Here is a 21,240-nt window from a genome sequence, read left to right as displayed (position 1 = left end):
ACCCCTCACTGTAACACTCTGATCTACCCCACAACCTTCAGTGTTTGATGGGACAGTGTCGAGGGAGCTTTACTCTGTATCTAACCCTGTACCTGCCCTGGGAGTGTTTGATGGGACAGTGTAGAGGGAGCTTTACTCTGTATCTAACCCTGTACCTGCCCTGGGAGTGTTTGATGGGACAGTGTAGAGGGAGCTTTACTCTGTATCTAACCCTGTACCTGCCCTGGGAGTGTTTGATGGGACAGTGTAGAGGGAGCTTTGCTCTGTATCTAACCCTGTACCTGCCCTGGGATTGTTTGATGGGACAGTGTAGAGGGAGCTTTACTCTGTATCTAACCCTGTACCTGCCCTGGGAGTGTTTGATGGGACAGTGTAGAGGGAGCTTTACTCTGTATCTAACCCTGTACCTGCCCTGGGAGTGTTTGATGGGACAGTGTAGAGGGAGCTTTACTCTGTATCTAACCCTGTACCTGCCCTGGGAGTGTTTGATGGGACAGTGTAGAGGGAGCTTTACTCTGTATCTAACCCTGTACCTGCCCTGGGAGTGTTTGATGGGACAGTGTAGAGGGAGCTTTACTCTGTATCTAACCCTGTACCTGCCCTGGGACTGTTTGATGCTCACACTTGATGTTCTACTCACCACCTCTCCCTCCGTGTTTTTTCTTCTCTTCCTTCTCCTCTGATGTGCAGTCACCTCCCTACCTCAGCCAGGAGACCCAGGCTCCGGCCCCGGCCCAGTCCCAGGCCCTACCAACAAGGGATCCAAGCGAGCGGCCTCCCTGTACGTCAACGGAGGCACCCCGTCGAGCTGCGTCCAGAGCGTGCCCGGGTCGCTTCCACCTCCGCCGCCCGTCTGCAAGTCGCCGGGCGCCCGGCCGGAGAAGATGCGTCTGAGCTCGACCCCGTCTGTCTGCACCGGCGGCAGCTACAAGTCGGCAGCCTCCCAGATCCCGGCCGCTGCCAGCGACGGTGAGTTACCGCGGCCCCCCGCCCCATCACTTTGCCTCGACCGTCGGCCGACGGGGACTTCCAACCCGGGACGGCGCTGGGTCTCGAGCCCCCTGCTCCATGGGCCCATAATCTAAGGCCGGCCCCTCCCAGAGCAGCGCCGGGGGAGCGCGGTAATGGCGGATGTCAGACAGAAGGCTCTTGATAAAGTGCCACATGAGAGGCTTCTTGCAAAATGAAAAATTAAGGCTCACCAGATGAAATTTGCCCGGCTGGAGGATGGGGTAAGCGGCTGATGACAGAGAGTAGTGTTAAATGGCGGGTAAAGAAGTTTCTCCTGAATTCCCCGATTGGATTTGTTTGTGACTCTCTATTATTGATGGCCCGTCACCCACCAACCCGTCCACCGCCCCACCCCCCCCCCCGAGGGAACTCCCTTCTCTTCCAAAATCAAAGTGATCTGGACACAAGTACAAGGTAAATTTGCCGACGTTGTCAAATTAGGGGCCATGAGCAAGAGAATACGGGCACGGTTTGACGCCAAGAAATGGGAAGTCGGACGTTTTGGGAGAGTTAGCGAGGGGGAGTCTCGATGGGAAAATGCTTTAGGTTGTGGAGGGACAGAGTGCGGTGTGGAGTAGCAGAAGGATCCGCAGGCAGATTAACAGCCTGACAGGCCACGTTGTGGACCCTCCCCCCATGGCCGTGGCCATCTCTGTCCCAGCCGATAGCAGGGGGAGGGCGGGGGGTTAGTCCCACAGGGCGGGAGGGTTTTATGGTCCGGAGTTGCGGTCTCCGGGAGGTGGGGCTCGATCCTGACTCCGAATCCAGGGTGGGTTGGTCATCGGGGGGCTCAGTCATTAGGGGGTTCAGGGGGTCAGGGGTCAATTCGGGGGTCGGAGATCGTAGGGGAGGGGGCGGGGTCCGCTGCAGCTAGGCCCGTTGAGCCTGGGGAGGTCACTCCCGCTCCTCTGGCTGTGCTTTTAAGGCACGGACCTGCAGTTCTGAGCCTTCTCGCCTCCTCTCACATGGCGTGAGGGAGAAGGCTCCAGAATCCCGGTCCCCAGGGGTTAAAAGCAAACAAAAAAACGTTAAAAATGGAGGCCCGCAGCCTCCTAGAAAGCATTCACTGACCGACCCGCCTCCGAAGAGCTGGTCAATCGCCTGCCCCTCGTCCCGCCTCCTTTAAAACCGGAAGTGGGCGACTTGGGGGGCGGGTTTTAGATTTAAACATTTTTTACTGTCCCCGGCTCGCTGCCAACCCATGTTTGTCCCATTTAAAATCACGTCCAAAAGCAAGGGAGTTATGCTAAACCTTTATAAAACACTGGTTAGGCCTCAGCTGGACTATTGTGACCAATTCTGGGCACCGCACTTTAGGAAGGATGTGAAGGCCTCGGAGAGGGTGCGGAGGAGATTTGCCAGAATGGTTCCAGGGATGAGGGACTCCAGTTGTGTGGAGAGACTGGAGAATCTGGGATTGTTCTCCTCAGAGCAGAGAAGGTTAAGGGGAGATTTGATCGAGGGGTTCAAAATCAGGAAGGGTTTTGATGGAGTAAATAAGGAGAAACCGTTTCCAGTGGGCAGGAGGGTCGGTGACCAAAGGACACGGATTTAAGATAATCGGGAAAAGAACCAGAGGGGGAGATGAGGAGATATTTTTTACGCAGCGAGTTGTTCTGATCTGGAATTCACTGCCTGAAAGGGAATAACTTTCGAAAGGGAATTGGATAAATACTTGAAGGGGAAAAATTTGCAGGGCTAAAGGGAAAGTAGGACGAATTGGATAGATCTTTCCTCAGCGGCAGTACAGGCACAATGGGCCGAATGGCCTTTAACACAAGGGGCGACTGAGGCAGAGGCTGTAACATCTCAAAGGAATGGACGGAGGTTTGGAAGGAAAGAATCAGGAAAGTTACAGGGAAATTGGACAAGAGACGAGAGCTCCCACGAAGAGCTAGCCCAGGCACAATGGGCAGAACGGCCTCCTTCTGTGCTGTATTGTCTGCGACAGTCGGAGGTGCCGTCTTTCAGATGAGACTTTAAACCGAGGCCCTTAGTGCCTTTCTGGTGGACGTTAAAGACGCCAGAATGGATATCTGTACACGGACTGGTGTCTCTCAGTCCCTCTCTCTCAGGGAGATATCTGTACACTGACTGGTGTCTCTCAGTCCCTCTCTCTCAGGGAGATATCTGTACACTGACTGGTGTCTCTCAGTCCCCTTTCTCAGGGAGATATCTGTACACGGACTGGTGTCTCTCAGTCCCTCTCTCTCAGGGAGATATCTGTACACTGACTGGTGTCTCTCAGTCCCTCTCTCTCAGGGACATATCTGTACACGGACTGGTGTCTCTCAGTCCCCTCTCTCTCAGGGAGATATCTGTACACTGACTGGTGTCTCTCAGTCCCTCTCTCTCAGGGAGATATCTGTACACTGACTGGTGTCTCTCAGTCCCTCTCTCTCAGGGAGATATCTGTACACTGACTGGTGTCTCTCAGTCCCTCTCTCTCAGGGAGATATCTGTACACTGACTGGTGTCTCTCAGTCCCTCTCCCTCAGGGAGATATCTGTACACTGACTGGTGTCTCTCAGTCCCTCTCTCTCAGGGAGATATCTGTACACTGACTGGTGTCTCTCAGTCCCTCTCTCTCAGGGAGATATCTGTACACGGACTGGTGTCTCTCAGTCCCCTCTCCCTCAGGGAGATATCTGTACACTGACTGGTGTCTCTCAGTCCCTCTCTCTCAGGGAGATATCTGTACACTGACTGGTGTCTCTCAGTCCCTCTCTCCCTCAGGGAGATATCTGTACACTGACTGGTGTCTCTCAGTCCCCTCTCTCTCAGGGAGATATCTGTACACTGACTGGTGTCTCTCAGTCCCTCTCTCTCAGGGAGATATCTGTACACTGACTGGTGTCTCTCAGTCCCTCTCTCTCAGGGAGATATCTGTACACTGACTGGTATCTCTCAGTCCCCTCTCTCTCAGGGAGATATCTGTACACTGACTGGTGTCTCTCAGTCCCTCTCTCTCAGGGAGATATCTGTACACGGACTGGTGTCTCTCAGTCCCTCTCTCTCAGGGAGATATCTGTACACTGACTGGTGTCTCTCAGTCCCTCTCTCTCAGGGAGATATCTGTACACTGACTGGTGTCTCTCAGTCCCTCTCTCTCAGGGAGATATCTGTACACTGACTGGTGTCTCTCAGTCCCTCTCTCTCAGGGAGATATCTGTACACTGACTGGTGTCTCTCAGTCCCTCTCTCTCAGGGAGATATCTGTACACTGACTGGTGTCTCTCAGTCCCCTCTCTCTCAGGGAGATATCTGTACACTGACTGGTGTCTCTCACTCCCTCTCCCTCAGGGAGATATCTGTACACTGACTGGTGTCTCTCAGTCCCCTCTCTCTCAGGGAGATATCTGTACACTGACTGGTGTCTCTCAGTCCCCTCTCTCTCAGGGAGATATCTGTACACTGACTGGTGTCTCTCAGTCCCTCTCCCTCAGGGAGATATCTGTACACTGACTGGTGTCTCTCAGTCCCTCTCCCTCAGGGAGATATCTGTACACTGACTGGTGTCTCTCAGTCCCTCTCCCTCAGGGAGATATCTGTACACTGACTGCTGTCTCTCAGTCCCTCTCTCTCAGGGAGATATCTGTACACGGACTGGTGTCTCTTAGTCCCTCTCTCTCAGGGAGATATCTGTACACTGACTGGTGTCTCTCAGTCCCTCTCTCTCAGGGAGATATCTGTACACTGACTGGGGTCTCTCAGTCCCTCTCTCTCAGGGAGATATCTGTACACTGACTGGTGTCTCTCAGTCCCTCTCTCTCAGGGAGATATCTGTACACTGACTGGTGTCTCTCAGTCCCTCTCTCTCAGGGAGATATCTGTACACTGACTGGTGTCTCTCAGTCCCTCTCTCTCAGGGAGATATCTGTACACTGACTGGTGTCTCTCAGTCCCTCTCTCTCAGGGAGATATCTGTACACTGACTGGTGTCTCTCAGTCCCCTCTCTCTCAGGGAGATATCTGTACACTGACTGGTGTCTCTCAGTCCCTCTCTCTCAGGGAGATATCTGTACACTGACTGGGATCTCTCAGTCCCTCTCTCTCAGGGAGATATCTGTACACTGACTGGGATCTCTCAGTCCCTCTCTCTCAGGGAGATATCTGTACACTGACTGGGATCTCTCAGTCCCCTCTCTCTCAAAGCGGGGTCTTTGATATGACAGTCAATACTCAGCCACTCAAACCAAAAATGCATGAGTTTGAGACAGAGGCAAATGAGGCATAACAAGATTGAAGTTCTCACAATTGTTTTGCACTTGGAATAAGGCCGACCTTTGACCCACCTCTGATGGACCGTGGAAACTATGCAGGCAGCTTGTTTAAAGTATTTAGAGTTTCGGCCCTCACCCCCCCCCCCCCCTGCCTCTAACCCTGTTTTCTCTCAATACCTGTTGGAGATACGCTGTTTTTGAACAGAAACAAGCTCGTTTCGTCTCCTGAGCCAGGCGCACATCTGCGCGGGAGGAAGCCTGGGGCCTGGGCCTGGACAGGAAGGTTTAGTTGCCAGGAAACCAAGGTTTATTTGGGGGCTTATGTCATCTGGTTGGCTCTCGCCCAACAGAGAGCTCAAAGCACATCTCCCAGGCTCCCTCTGCATGGTTACCCCAGAGCACTGGATTCTGGGAGCGTGCAGCTGGATTTGGAGACTGGTTCAATGTAGGCCTCGGGCCTATAGCTGTGAGGTGGCCCATCTCCGCACTTATCTGTTGCTGAAACCCTCATCTGTGCCTCTGTCCCCTCCAGACTCTCCTATTCCAATGCTCCCCTGTCCGGCCTCCCACCTTTCACCCTGCGTAAACTCCAGCTCATCCAAAACTCTGCCCGCCCCCCCTCCCCGTATCCTAACTCGCACCGAGTCCCGTTCACCCATCACCCCGATGTGCTCGCTGACCTACATCGGCTCCCGGTCCTGCAACGCCTCGATTTTAAAATTCTCATCCTCGTGTTCAAATCCCTCCATGGCCCTCGCCCCCCCCTCACTCTCTCTGTGACCTCCTCCAGCCCTGACAACCCTCCGAGATCTCTGCGCTCCTCCAATTCTGGCCTCTTGCGCATCCCCGCCGATTTCCATCGCTCCACCATTGGCGGCCGTGCCTTCAGCCGCCTCGGCCCTAAGCTCTGGAATTCCCTCCCTAAACCTCTCCGCCTCTCTCTCTCCTCCTTTAAGACGCTCCTTAAAACCTCCCTCTTTGACCGAGCTTTTGGTCACCTGTCCTAACATCTCCTTATGTGCCTCGGTGTCAAATTTTGTCTGATTTACGCTCCTGGGAAGAACCCTGGGACATTTTACTACGTTAAAGGTGCTATATTTCTGTAATTTCCTGGGTTGTCAAAATGTCAAGGAGCAGGGAAATGGATGAGGCCTCTCTCACCTCTCGCTAGAGGCCCAAATAGTCAACCATGGACTTGGAGGGAGAGGTTACTGAGTAAGAAGATGGGACACAGAATCACAGGAAGGGTGTCTGTGCCTTGACAGGGGGAGCCAAGGAATATCCCGGGATTTCAATTGGAGCAGAGGTGAAACAGGTGGGGTCTGTTTTCCCCGGGAGAGGAGACCGAGGGGATCGAACCGAAGTTTTCGGGATTGGGAGGGGGGTTGGGTAAATCTGATCTGGGGTGGATTGTTCAAATCTCGCAGTGGGGAGTTGGAGGGGGGGGGCGGGGGTCGCAGGGTGAAAATGAGGGGATTGGGAGCGGGAAGGGATGTTCTGGAGAACGTTCTCACCCAAAGGGAAAGTTAATGGGCAAGAGGCAATGAAGTGGGCGGTGTAAATGAGGTCAAAGGGCAAATTGATGGGATTCTGAAGAGAGAGAGAGAGAAGGAGGATTGAGGGATATGGGGAGAAGGTGGGTGGGTGGGATTGAGAGATATGGGGAGAAGGTGGGCAGGTGGGATTGAGGGATATGGGGAGAAGGTGGGCAGGTGGGATTGAGGGATATGGGGAGAAGGTGGGTCAGTGGGATTGAGGGATATGGGGAGAAGGTGGGCAGGTGGGATTGAGGGATATGGGGAGAAGGTGGGTCAGTGGGATTGAGGGATATGGGGAGAAGGTGGGCAGGTGGGATTGAGGGATATGGGGAGAAGGTGGGCAGGTGGGATTGAGGGATATGGGGAGAAGGTGGGCGGGTGGGATTGAGGGATATGGGGAGAAGGTGGGCACGTGGGATTGAGGGATATGGGGAGAAGGTGGGCAGGTGGGATTGAGGGATATGGGGAGAAGGTGGGCAGGTGGGATTGCGGGATATGGGGAGAAGGTGGGTCGGTGGGATTGAGGGATCTGGGGAGAAGGTGGGCAGGTGCGATTGAGGGATATGGGGAGAAGGTGGGCAGGTGGGATTGAGGGATATGGGGAGAAGGTGGGATTGAGGGATATGGGGAGAAGGTGGGTAGGTGGGATTGAGGGATATGGGGATAAGGTGGGTCGGTGGGATTGAGGGATATGGGGAGAAGGTGGGTAGGTGGGATTGAGGGATATGGGGAGAAGGTGGGTAGGTGGGATTGAGGGATATGGGGAGAAGGTGGGTAGGTGGGATTGAGGGATACGGGGAGGTGGGATTGAGGGATATGGGGAGAAGGTGGGTAGGTGGGATTGAGGGATATGGGGAGGTGGGATTGAGGGATATGGGGAGAAGGTGGGTCAGTGGGATTGAGGGATATGGGGAGAAGGTGGGTAGGTGGGATTGAGGGATACGGGGGAGAAGGTGGGTCGGTGAGATTGGGGGATACGGGGAGAAGGTGGGTCGGTGGGATTGAGGGATATGGAGAGAAGGTGGGTCGGTGGGATTGAGGAGTATGGGGAGAAGGTGGGATTGAGGGATATGAGGAGAAGGTGGGTGGGTGGGATTGAGGGATACGGGGGAGAAGGTGGGTAGGTGGGATTGGGGGATTTGGGGAGAAGGTGGGTCGGTGGGATTGAGGGATATGGGGAGAAGGTGGGTAGGTGGGATTGAGGGATATGGGGAGAAGGTGGGTCGGTGGGATTGAGGAATATGGGGAGAAGGTGGGTAGGTGGGATTGAGGGATATGGGGAGAAGGTGGGTCGGTGGGATTGAGGGATATGGGGAGAAGGTGGGTAGGTGGGATTGAGGGATATGGGGAGAAGGTGGGTCGGTGGGATTGAGGAATATGGGGAGAAGGTGGGTAGGTGGGATTGAGGAATATGGGGAGAAGGTGGGTAGGTGGGATTGGGGGATTTGGGGAGAAGGTGGGTCGGTGGGATTGAGGGATACGGGGAGAAGGTGGGATTGAGGGATATGGGGAGAAGGTGGGTCGGTGGGATTGAGGGATATGGGGAGAAGGTGGGTGGGTGGGATTGAGGGATACGGGGAGAAGGTGGGTAGGTGGGATTGAGGGATATGGGGAGAAGGTGGGATTGAGCGATATGGGGAGAAGGTGGGCGGGTGGGATTGAGGGATACGGGGAGAAGGTGGGTCGGTGGGATTGAGGGATATGGGGAGAAGGTGGGTAGGTGGGATTGAGGGATATGGGGAGAAGGTGGGTTGGTGGGATTGAGGGATACGGGGAGAAGGTGGGTCGGTGGGATTGAGGGATATGGGGAGAAGGCGGGTAGGTGGGATTGAGGGATACGGGGAGAAGGTGGGTCGGTGGGATTGAGGGATATGGGGAGAAGGTGGGTAGGTGGGATTGAGGGATACGGGGAGAAGGTGGGATTTGAGGGATTATGGGGAGAAGGTGGGTGGGTGGGATTGAGGGATATGGGGAGAAGTAGGTGGGTGGGATTGAGGGATATGGGGAGAAGTTGGGTAGGTGGGATTGAGGGATACGGGGAGAAGGTGGGTCGGTGGGATTGAGGGATACGGGGAGAAGGTGGGTCGGTGGGATTGAGGGATATGGGGAGAAGGTGGGTAGGTGGGATTGAGGGATATGGGGAGAAGGTGGGTAGGTAGGATTGAGGGATACGGGGGAGAAGGTGGGTGGGTGGGATTGAGGAATATGGGGAGAAGGTGGGTAGGTGGGATTGAGGGATATGGGGAGAAGGTGGGTAGGTGGGATTGAGGGATATGGGGAGAAGGTGGGTAGGTGGGATTGAGGGATACGGGGGAGAAGGTGGGTAGGTGGGATTGAGGGATACGGGGGAGAAGGTGGGTAGGTGGGATTGGGGGATTCGGGGAGAAGGTGGGTCGGTGGGATTGAGGGATACGGGGAGAAGGTGGGTAGGTGGGATTGAGGGATACGGGGGAGAAGGTGGGTAGGTGGGATTGAGGGATATGGGGAGAAGGTGGGTCGGTGGGATTGAGGGATATGGGGAGAAGGTGGGTCGGTGGGATTGAGGGATACGGGGAGAAGGTGGGTAGGTGGGATTGAGGGATACGGGGAGAAGGTGGGTCGGTGGGATTGAGGGATATGGGGAGAAGGTGGGTGGGTGGGATTGAGGGATATGGGGAGGTGGGATTGAGGGATACGGGGAGAAGGTGGGATTTGAGGGATTAGGGGGAGAAGGTGGGTCGGTGGGATTGAGGGATATGGGGAGAAGGTGGGTAGGTGGGATTGAGGGATATGGTGAGAAGGTGGGTAGATGGGATTGAGAGATATGGGGAGAAGGTGGGTCGGTGGGATTGAGGGATATGGGGAGAAGGTGGGTCGGTGGGATTGAGGGATATGGGGAGAAGGTGGGTGGGTGGGATTGAGGGATATGGGGAGAAGGTGGGTAGGTGGGATTGAAGGGTATGGGGAGAAGGTGGGATTTGAGGGATTATGGGGAGAAGGTGGGTCGGTGGGATTGAGGGATATGGGGAGAAGGTGGGTTTTGAGGGATTATGGGGAGAAGGTGGGTCGGTGGGATTGAGGGATATGGGGAGAAGGTGGGATTTGAGGGATTATGGGGAGAAGGTGGGATTTGAGGGATTATGGGGAGAAGGTGGGTCGGTGGGATTGAGGGATACGGGGAGAAGGTGGGTCGGTGGGATTGAGGGATATGGGGAGAAGGCGGGTCGGTGGGATTGAGGGATATGGGGAGAAGGTGGGTAGGTGGGATTGAGGGATACGGGGAGAAGGTGGGTAGGTGGGATTGAGGGATACGGGGAGAAGGTGGGTAGGTGGGATTGAGGGATACGGGGAGAAGGTGGGTAGGTGGGATTGAGGGATATGGGGAGAAGGTGGGTCGGTGGGATTGAGGGATATGCGGAGAAGGCGGGTTGGTGGGATTGTGGGATATGGGGAGAAGGTGGGATTTGAGGGATTATGGGGAGAAGGTGGGATTTGAGGGATAATGGGGAGAAGGTGGGTCGGTGGGATTGAGGGATACGGGGAGAAGGTGGGTAGGTGGGATTGAAGGGTATGGGGAGAAGGTGGGTGGGTGGGATTGAGGGATATGGGGAGAAGGTGGGTCGGTGGGATTGAGGGATATGGGGAGAAGGTGGGTAGGTGGGATTGAGGGATATGGGGAGAAGGTGGGATTGAGGGATATGGGGAGATGGTGGGTGGGTGGGATTGAGGGATATGGGGAGAAGGCGGGATTTGAGGGATATGGTGAGAAGGTGGGTCGGTGGGATTGAGGGATATGGGGAGAAGGTGGGATTGAGGGATATGGGGAGAAGGTGGGTCGGTGGGATTGCGGGATATGGGGAGAAGGTGGGATTGAGGGATATGGGGAGAAGGTGGGTGGGTGGGATTGAGGGCTATGGGGAGAAGGTGGGATTGAGGGATATGGGGAGAAGGTGGGTCGGTGGGATTGCGGGATATGGGGAGAAGGTGGGATTGAGGGATATGGGGAGAAGGTGGGTGGGTGGGATTGAGGGATATGGGGAGAAGGTGGGATTGAGGGATATGGGGAGAAGGTGGGTCGGTGGGATTGCGGGATATGGGGAGAAGGTGGGATTGAGGGATATGGGGAGAAGGTGGGTCGGTGGGATTGAGGGATATGGGGAGAAGGCGGGATTTGAGGGATATGGGGAGAAGGTGGGTCGGTGGGATTGAGGGATATGGGGAGAAGGTGGGATTGAGGGATATGGGGAGAAGGTGGGTAGGTGGGATTGAGGGATATGGGGAGAAGGCGGGATTTGAGGGATATGGGGAGAAGGTGGGTCGGTGGGATTGAGGGATATGGGGAGAAGGTGCGATTGAGGGATATGGGGAGAAGGTGGGTAGGTGGGATTGAGGGATATGGGGAGAAGGTGGGTCGGTGGGATTGCGGGATATGGGGAGAAGGTGGGATTGAGGGATATGGGGAGAAGGTGAGTAGGTGGGATTGAGGGATATGGGGAGAAGGTGAGTAGGTGGGATTGAGGGATATGTGAAGAAGGTGAGTAGGTGGGATTGAGGGATATGGGAAGAAGGTGAGTAGGTGGGATTGAGGGATATGGGAAGAAGGTGAGTAGGTGGGACTGAGGGATATGGGAAGAAGGTGAGTAGGTGGGATTTGAGGGATATGGGGAGAAGGTGGGTAGGTGGGATTGAGGGATATGGGGAGAAGGTGGGTAGGTGGGACTTGAGGGATATGGGGAGAAGGTGGGTAGGTGGGATTGAGGGATATGGGGAGAAGGTGGGTCGGTGGGATTGAGGGATACGGGGAGAAGGTGAGTAGGTGGGATTGAGGGATATGGGGAGAAGGTGAGTAGGTGGGATTGAGGGATATGGGAAGAAGGTGAGTAGGTGGGACTGAGGGATATGGGAAGAAGGTGAGTAGGTGGGATTCAGGGATATGGGGAGAAGGTGGGTAGGTGGGATTTGAGGGATATGGGGAGAAGGTGGGTAGGTGGGATTGAGGGATATGGGGAGAAGGTGGGTCGGTGGGATTGAGGGATATGGGGAGAAGGTGAGTAGGTGGGACTGAGGGATATGGGAAGAAGGTGAGTAGGTGGGATTGAGGGATATGGGGAGAAGGTGGGATTTGAGGGATATGGGGAGAAGGTGAGTAGGTGGGACTGAGGGATATGAGGAGAAGATGAGTAGGTGGGATTGAGGGATATGGGGAGAAGGTGGGTAGGTTGGATTTGAGGGATATGGGGAGAAGGTGGGATTTGAGGGATATGGGGAGAAGGTGGGTCGGTGAGATTGAGGGATATGGGGAGAAGGTGGGTCGGTGGGATTGAGGGATACGGGGAGAAGGTGGGTCGGTGAGATTGAGGGATATGGGGAGAAGGTGGGTCGGTGGGATTGAGGGATATGGGGAGAAGGTGGGTAGGTGGGATTGAGGGATATGGGGAGAAGGTGGGTCGGTGGGATTGAGGGATATGGGGAGAAGGTGGGTAGGTGGGATTGAGGGATACGGGGAGAAGGTGGGTCGGTGGGATTGAGGGATATGGGGAGAAGGTGAGTAGGTGGGATTGAGGGATATGGGAGAAAGGTGGGTAGGTGGGATTGAGGGATATGGGGAGAAGGTGGGTCGGTGGGATTGAGGGATATGGGGAGAAGGTGAGTAGGTGGGATTGAGGGATATGGGGAGAAGGTGGGTCGGTGGGATTGAGGGATATGGGGAGAAGGTGGGTAGGTGGGACTGAGGGATATGGGGAGAAGGTGAGTCGGTGGGATTTGAGGGATATGGGGAGAAGGTGGGGGTGGGATTGAGGGATATGGAGAGAAGGTGGGTAGGTGGGACTGAGGGATATGGGGAGAAGGTGGGTAGGTGGGACTGAGGGATATGGGGAGAAGGTGAGTAGGTGGGATTTGAGGGATATGGGGAGAAGGTGGGTAGGTGGGACTGAGGGATATGGGGAGAAGGTGAGTAGGTGGGATTTGAGGGATATGGGGAGAAGGTGGGTCGGTGGGACTGAGGGATATGGGGAGAAGGTGAGTCGGTGGGATTGAGGGATATGGGGAGAAGGTGGGTCGGTGGGATTGAGGGATATGGGGAGAAGGTGAGTAGGTGGGACTGAGGGATATGGGGAGAAGGTGAGTAGGTGGGATTGAGGGATATGGGGAGAAGGTGGGTCGGTGGGACTGAGGGATATGGGGAGAAGGTGGGTAGGTGGGACTGAGGGATATGGGGAGAAGGTGAGTAGGTGGGATTTGAGGGATATGGGGAGAAGGTGGGTAGGTGGGACTGAGGGATATGGGGAGAAGTTGAGTAGGTGGGATTTGAGGGATATGGGGAGAAGGTGGGTAGGTGGGACTGAGGGATATGGGGAGAAGGTGAGTAGGTGGGATTGAGGGATATGGGGAGAAGGTGGGTCGGTGGGATTGAGGGATATGGGGAGAAGGTGAGTAGGTGGGACTGAGGGATATGGGGAGAAGGTGGGTCGGTGGGACTGAGGGATATGGGGAGAAGGTGGGTCGGTGGGACTGAGGGATATGGGGAGAAGGTGGGTCGGTGGGACTGAGGGCGTGCCACCGGACTGGCTGAGGTGGGCTTTAACTGCACTAACTGCTCTCTCTCTCTCTCTCTCTGCTCTGCTTCTCCATTCCTCCTCTCCTGTCCTCCTCCCTGCCTCTCCCTCAGACGTCTGTGCCACGCTGCTGCTCAGCTGCCTCTTCTGCCAGTTCTCCGACTGCTGCCAGCTGCTCCCCGCCCTGTGCCTGGACTGGCTCTGCTGCTGCCTGTGCCTGCCGTGCCAGGCCTGGGGCGCCCACCAGCGGGACAGGGTGTGCGACTGCCGGTGCGGCTGCCAGGCCGACTACTCCGTGTTCGACGCATGCCAGCAGACCAGCGAGTGTCTAGACCTGGCCCTGGAGATCTCCGAGCTCTGCTATCACTGAGTAACTGCTCCGACTGACTAACTAACAGCGGGGAGCGGGGAGAGAGGGGGGAGGGAGAAAGACCAGCGAGAGGTGGAGCAAAGGACGTGGTTGTAGAATTGTAGGGCGCAAAAACAGGCCCTTCGGCCCATCATGCCTGTAACACTCTCTGATATATCCCACACCCCTCACTGTAACACTCTGATATATCCCACACCCCTCACTGTAACACTCTGATATATCCCACACCCCTCACTGTAACACTCTGATATATCCCACACCCCTCACTGTAACACTCTGATATATCCCACACCCCACACTGTAACACTCTGATATATCCCACACCCCTCACTGTAACACTCTGATATATCCCACACCCCTCACTGTAACACTCTGATATACCCCACACCCCTCACTGTAACACACTGATATATCCCACACCCCTCACTGTAACTCTCTGATATATCCCACACCCCTCACTGTAACACTCTGATATATCCCACACCCCTCACTGTAACACTCTGATATATCCCACACCCCTCACTGTAACACTCTGATATACCCCACACCCCTCACTGTAACACTCTGATATATCCCACACCCCTCACTGTAACACTCTGATATATCCCACACCCCTCACTCCAACACTCTGATATACCCCACACCCCTCACTGGAACACTCTGATATATCCCACACCCCTCAATGTAACACTCTGATATATCCCACACCCCTCACTGTAACACTCTGATATACCCCACACCCCTCACTGTAACACTCTGATATATCCCACACCCCTCACTGTAACACTCTGATATATCCCACACCCCTCACTGTAACACTCTGATATACCCCACACCCCTCACTGTAACACTCGGATATATCCCACACCCCTCACTGTAACACTCTGATATATCCCACACCCCTCACTGTAACACTCTGATATATCCCACACCCCTCACTGTAACACTCTGATATACCCCACACCCCTCACTGTAACACTCTGATACACCCTACACCCCTCACTGTAACACTCTGATATACCCCACACCCCTCACTGTAACACTCTGATATATCCCACACTCCTCACTGGAACACTCTGATATATCCCACACCCCTCACTGTAACACTCTGATATATCCCACACCCCTCACTGTAACACTCTGATATATCCCACACCCCTCACTGTAACACTCTGATATATCCCACACCCCTCACTGTAAAACTCTGATATACCCCACACCCCTCACTGTAACACTCTGATATACCCCACACCCCTCACTGTAACACTCTGATATATCCCACACCCCTCACTGTAACACTCTGATATATCCCACACACCTCACTGTAACACTCTGATATATCCCACACCCCTCACTGTAACACGCTGATATATCCCACACCCCTCACTGTAACACTCTGATATTTCCCACACCCCTCACTGTAACACACTGATATACCCCACACCCCTCACTGTAACACTCTGATATACCCCACACACCTCACTGTAACACTCTGATATATCCCACACCCCTCAATTTAACACTCTGATATACCCCACACCCCTCACTGGAACACTCTGATATATCCCACACCCCTCACTGTAACACTCTGATATATCCCACACCCCTCACTGTAACACTCTGATATATCCCACACCCCCCACTGGAACACTCTGATATACCCCACATCCCTCACTGTAACACTCTGATATACCCCACACCCCTCACTGTAACACTCTGATATACCCCACACCCCTCACTGTAACACTCTGATATATCCCACACCCCTCACTGTAACACTCTGATATACCCCACACCCCTCACTGTAACACTCTGATATATCGCACACCCCTCACTGTAACACTCTGATATATCCCACACCCCTCACTGTAACACTCTGATATATCCCACACCCCTCACTGGAACACTCCGATATATCCCACACCCCTCACTGTAACACTCTGATATATCCCACACCCCTCACTGTAACACTCTGATATATCCCACACCCCTCACTGTAACACTCTGATATATCCCACACCCCTCACTGGAACACTCTGATATATCCCACACCCCTCACTGTAACACTCTGATATATCCCACACCCCTCACTGGAACACTCTGATATATCCCACACCCCTCACTGTAACACTCTGATATATCCCACACCCCTCACTGTAACACTCCGATATATCCCACACCCCTCACTGTAACACACTGATATATCCCACACCCCTCACTGTAACACTCTGATATATCCCACACCCCTCACTGGAACACTCCGATATATCCCACACCCCTCACTGTAACACACTGATATATCCCACACCCCTCACTGTAACACTCTGATATATCGCACACCCCTCACTGGAACACTCTCTGATATATCCGACACCACTCACTGTAACACTCTGATATATCCCACACCCCTCACTGCAACACTCTGATATATCCCACACCCCTCACTGTAACACTCTGATATATCCCACACCCCTCACTGTAACACTCTGATATATCCCACACCCCTCACTGTAACACTCTGATATACCCCACACCCCTCACTGTAACACTCTGATATATCCCATAGCCCTCACTGTAACACTCTGATATATCCCACACCCCTCACTGTAACACTCTGATATATCCCACACCTCTCACTGTAACACTCTGATATATCCCACACCCCTCACTGTAACACTCTGATATACCCCATACCCCTCACTGTAACACTCTGATATATCCCACACCCCTCACTGTAACACTCTGATATACCCCATACCCCTCACTGTAACACTCTGATATATCCCACACCCCTCACTGTAACACTCTGATATACCCCACACCCCTCACTGTAACACTCTGATATATCCCACACCCCTCACTGTAACACTCTGATATACCCCACACCCCTCACTGTAACACTCTGATATACCCCACACCCCTCACTGTAACACTCTGATATATCCCACACCCCTCACTGTAACACTCTGATATACCCCACACCCCTCACTGTAACACTCTGATATATCCCACACCCCTCACTGCAACACTCTGATATACCCCACACCCCTCACTGTAACACTCTGATATATCCCACACCCCTCACTGTAACACTCTGATATATCCCACACCCCTCACTGTAACACTCTGATATATCCCACACCCCTCACTGTAACACTCTGATATACCCCACACCCCTCACTGTAACACTCTGATATATCCCACACCCCTCAATGTAACACTCTGATATAACCCACACCCCTCACTGTAACACTCTGATATATCCCACACCCCTCACTGTAACACTCTGATAGACCCCACACCCCTCACTGTAACACTCTGATATATCGCACACCCCTCACTGTAACACTCTGATATACCCCACACCCCTCACTGTAACACTCTGATATATCCCACACCCCTCACTGTAACACTCTGATATACCCCACACCCCTCACTGTAACACTCTGATATACCCCACACCCCTCACTGTAACACTCTGATATATCCCACACCCCTCACTGTAACACTCTGATATATCCCACACCCCTCACTGTAACACTCTGATATATCCCACACCCATCACTGTAACACTCTGATATACCCCACACCCCTCACTGTAACACTCTGATATATCCCACACCCCTCACTGTAACACTCTGATATATCCCACACCCATCACTGTAACACTCTGATATATCCCACACCCCTCACTGTAACACTCTGATATACCTCACACCCCTCACTGTAACACTCTGATATATCCCACACACCTCACTGTAACACTCTGATATAACCCACACCCCCTCACTGTAACATTCTGATATACCCCACACCCCTCACTGTAACACTCTGATATACCCCGCACCCCTCACTGTAACACTCTGATACACCCCACACCCCTCACTGTAACACTCTGATATATCCCACCCCCCTCACTGTAACACTCTGATATCCCCCACACCCCTCACTGTAACACTCTGATATACCCCACGCCCCTCACTGTAACACTCTGATATACCCCACACCCCTCACTGTAACACTCTGATATATCCCACACCCCTCACTGTAACACTCTGATATATCCCACACCCCTCACTGTAACACTCTGATATATCCCACACCCCTCACTGTAACACTCTGATATCCCCCACACCCCTCACTGTAACACTCTGATATCCCCCACACCCCTCACTGTAACACTCTGATATACCCCACGCCCCTCACTGTAACACTCTGATATATCCCACACCCCACACTGTAACACTCTGATATATCCCACACCACTCACTGTAACACTCTGATATATCCCACACCCCTCACTGTAACACTCTGATATATCCCACACCCCTCACTGTAACACTCTGATATATCCCACACCCCTCACTGTAACACTCTGATATATCCCACACCACTCACTGTAACACTCTGATATACCCCACACCCCTCACTGTAACACTCTGATATATCCCACACCCCTCACTGTAACACTCTGATATATCCCACACCCCTCACTGTAACACTCTGATATATCCCACACCCCTCACTGTAACACTCTGATATCCCCCACACCCCTCACTGTAACACTCTGATATCCCCCACACCCCTCACTGTAACACTCTGATATACCCCACGCCCCTCACTGTAACACTCTGATATATCCCACACCCCTCACTGTAACACTCTGATATATCCCACACCCCTCACTGTAACACTCTGATATATCCCACACCCCACACTGTAACACTCTGATATATCCCACACCACTCACTGTAACACTCTGATATATCCCACACCCCTCACTGTAACACTCTGATATATCCCACACCCCTCACTGTAACACTCTGTTATATCCCACACCCCTCGCTGTAACACTCTGATATACCCCACACCCCTCACTGTAACACTCTGATATATCCCACACCCCTCACTGTAACACTCTGATATATCCCACACCCCTCACTGTAACATTCTGATATATTCCACACCCCTCACTGTAACACTCTGTTATATCCCACACCCCTCGCTGTAACACTCTGATATACCCCACACCCCTCACTGCAACACTCCGATATATCCCACACCCCTCACTGTAACACACTGAAAGATCCCACACCCGTCACTGTAACACTCTGATATATCCCACACCCCTCACTGTAACACTCTGATATATCCCACACCCCTCACTGTAACACTCTGATATATCCCACACACCTCACTGTAATACTCTGATATACCCCACACCCCTCACAGTAACACTCTGATATATCCCACACCACTCACTGTAACACTCTGATATATCCCACACCCCTCACTGTAACACTCTGATATACCCCACACCCCTCACTGTAACACTCTGATATATCCCACACCCCTCACTGTAACACTCTGATATATCCCACACCCCTCACTGTAACACTCTGATATACCTCACACCCTTCACTGTAACACTCTGATATATCCCACACCCCTCACTGTAACACTCTGATATATCCCACACCCCTCACTGTAATACTCTGATATACCCCACACCCCTCACTGTAACACTCTGATATACCCCACACCCCTCACTGTAACACTCTGATATATCCCACACCCCTCACTGTAACACTCTGATATAACCCACACCCCTCACTGTAACACTCTGATATACCCCACACCCCTCACTGTAACACTCTGATATATCCCACACCCCTCACTGTAACACTCTGATATACACCACACCCCTCACTGTATCACTCTGATACACCCCACACCCCTCACTGTAACACTCTGATATATCCCACACCCCTCACTGTAACACTCTGATATACCCCACACCCCTCACTGTAACACTCTGATATATCCCACACCCCTCACTGTAACACTCTGATATATCCCACACCCCTCACTGTAACACTCTGATATATCCCACACCCCTCACTGTAACACTCTGATATATCCCACACCCCTCACTATCACACTCTGATATATCCCACACCCCTCACTGTAACACTCTGATATACCCCACACCCCTCACTGTAACACTCTGATATACCCCACACCCCTCACTGTAACACTCTGATATACCCCACACCCCTCACTGTAACACTCTGATATATCCCACACCCCTCAGTGTAACACTCTGATATATCCCACACCCCTCACTGTAACACTCTGATATACTCCACACCCCTCACTGTAACGCTCTGATGTATCCCACACCCCTCACTGTAACACTCTGATATATCCCACACCCCTCACTGTAACACTCTGATATACTCCACACCCCTCACTGTAACACTCTGATATACCCCAAACCCCTCACTGTAACACTCTGATATAACCCACACCCCTCACTGTAACACTCTGATATATCCCACACCCCTCACTGTAACACTCTGATATATCCCACACCCCTCACTGTAACACTCTGATGTATCCCACACCCCTCACTGTAACACTCTGATATACCCCACACCCCTCACTGTAACACTCTGATATACCCCACACCCCTCACTGTAACACTCTGATATACCCCTCACCCCTCACTGTAACACTCTGATATATCCCACACCCCTCACTGTAACACTCTGATATATCCCACACCCCTCACTGTAATACTCTGATGTATCCCACACCCCTCACTGTAACACTCTGATATATCCCACACCCCTCACTGTAACACTCTGATGTATCCCACACCCCTCACTGTAACACTCTGATATACCCCACACCCCTCACTGTAACACTCTGATATACCCCACACCCCTCACTGTAACACTCTGATATACCCCACACCCCTCACTGTAACACTCTGATATATCCCACACCCCTCACTGTAACACTCTGATATACCCCACACCCCTCACTGTAACACTCTGATATACCCCACACCCCTCACTGTAACACTCTGATATATCCCACACCCCTCACTGTAACACTCTGATATATCCCACACCCCTCACTGTAACACTCTGATATATCCCACACCCCTCACAGTAACACTCTGATATATCCCACACCCCTCACTGTAACACTCTGATATATCCCACACCCCTCACTGTAACACTCTGATATATCCCACACCCCTCACTGTAACACTCTGATATATCCCACACCCCTCACTGTAACACTCTGATATATCCCACGCCCCTCACTGTAACACTCTGATATATCCCACACCCCTGACTGTAACACTCTGATATACCCCACGCCCCTCACTGTAACACTCTGATATATCCCACACCCCTCACTGTAACACTCTGATATATCCCACACCCCTCACTGTAACACTCTGATGTATCCCACACCCCTCACTGTAACACTCTGATATACCCCACACCCCTCACTGTAACACTCTGATATACCCCACACCCCTCACTGTAACACTCTGATATACCCCACACCCCTCACTGTAACACTCTGATATATCCCACACCCCTCACTGTAACACTCTGATATACCCCACACCCCTCACTGTAACACTCTGATATACCCCACACCCCTCACTGTAACACTCTGATATATCCCACACCCCTCACTGTAACACTCTGATATATCCCACACCCCTCACTGTAACACTCTGATATATCCCACACCCC

At 52.9% G+C, this 21,240-nt stretch overlaps 1 protein-coding gene across 2 annotated transcripts in view; it reads left to right on the top strand.

The window, feature by feature from the left end:
* LOC137318211 (myoD family inhibitor-like) overlaps positions 1 to 21,240 on the top strand; it is a 74,278-nt gene that overhangs the window by 30,509 nt on the left and 22,529 nt on the right. The window contains exons 4-5 of one of the 2 annotated variants that reach the window (XM_067981156.1): positions 691 to 969; positions 13,422 to 13,678. In XM_067981156.1, coding sequence (XP_067837257.1) covers positions 691 to 969; positions 13,422 to 13,678 — 536 coding nt within the window. The remainder of the gene's footprint in view (positions 1 to 690; positions 970 to 13,421; positions 13,679 to 21,240) is intronic. The other variant, XM_067981155.1, reaches the window with a different exon arrangement.

The sequence above is a fragment of the Heptranchias perlo genome, unplaced genomic scaffold, assembly GCF_035084215.1.
Source record: "Heptranchias perlo isolate sHepPer1 unplaced genomic scaffold, sHepPer1.hap1 HAP1_SCAFFOLD_662, whole genome shotgun sequence".
NCBI lineage: Eukaryota > Metazoa > Chordata > Chondrichthyes > Hexanchiformes > Hexanchidae > Heptranchias > Heptranchias perlo.
Note: the sequence above shows the minus strand (reverse complement) of the source record. Positions and strands in the feature narration are given on the sequence as shown.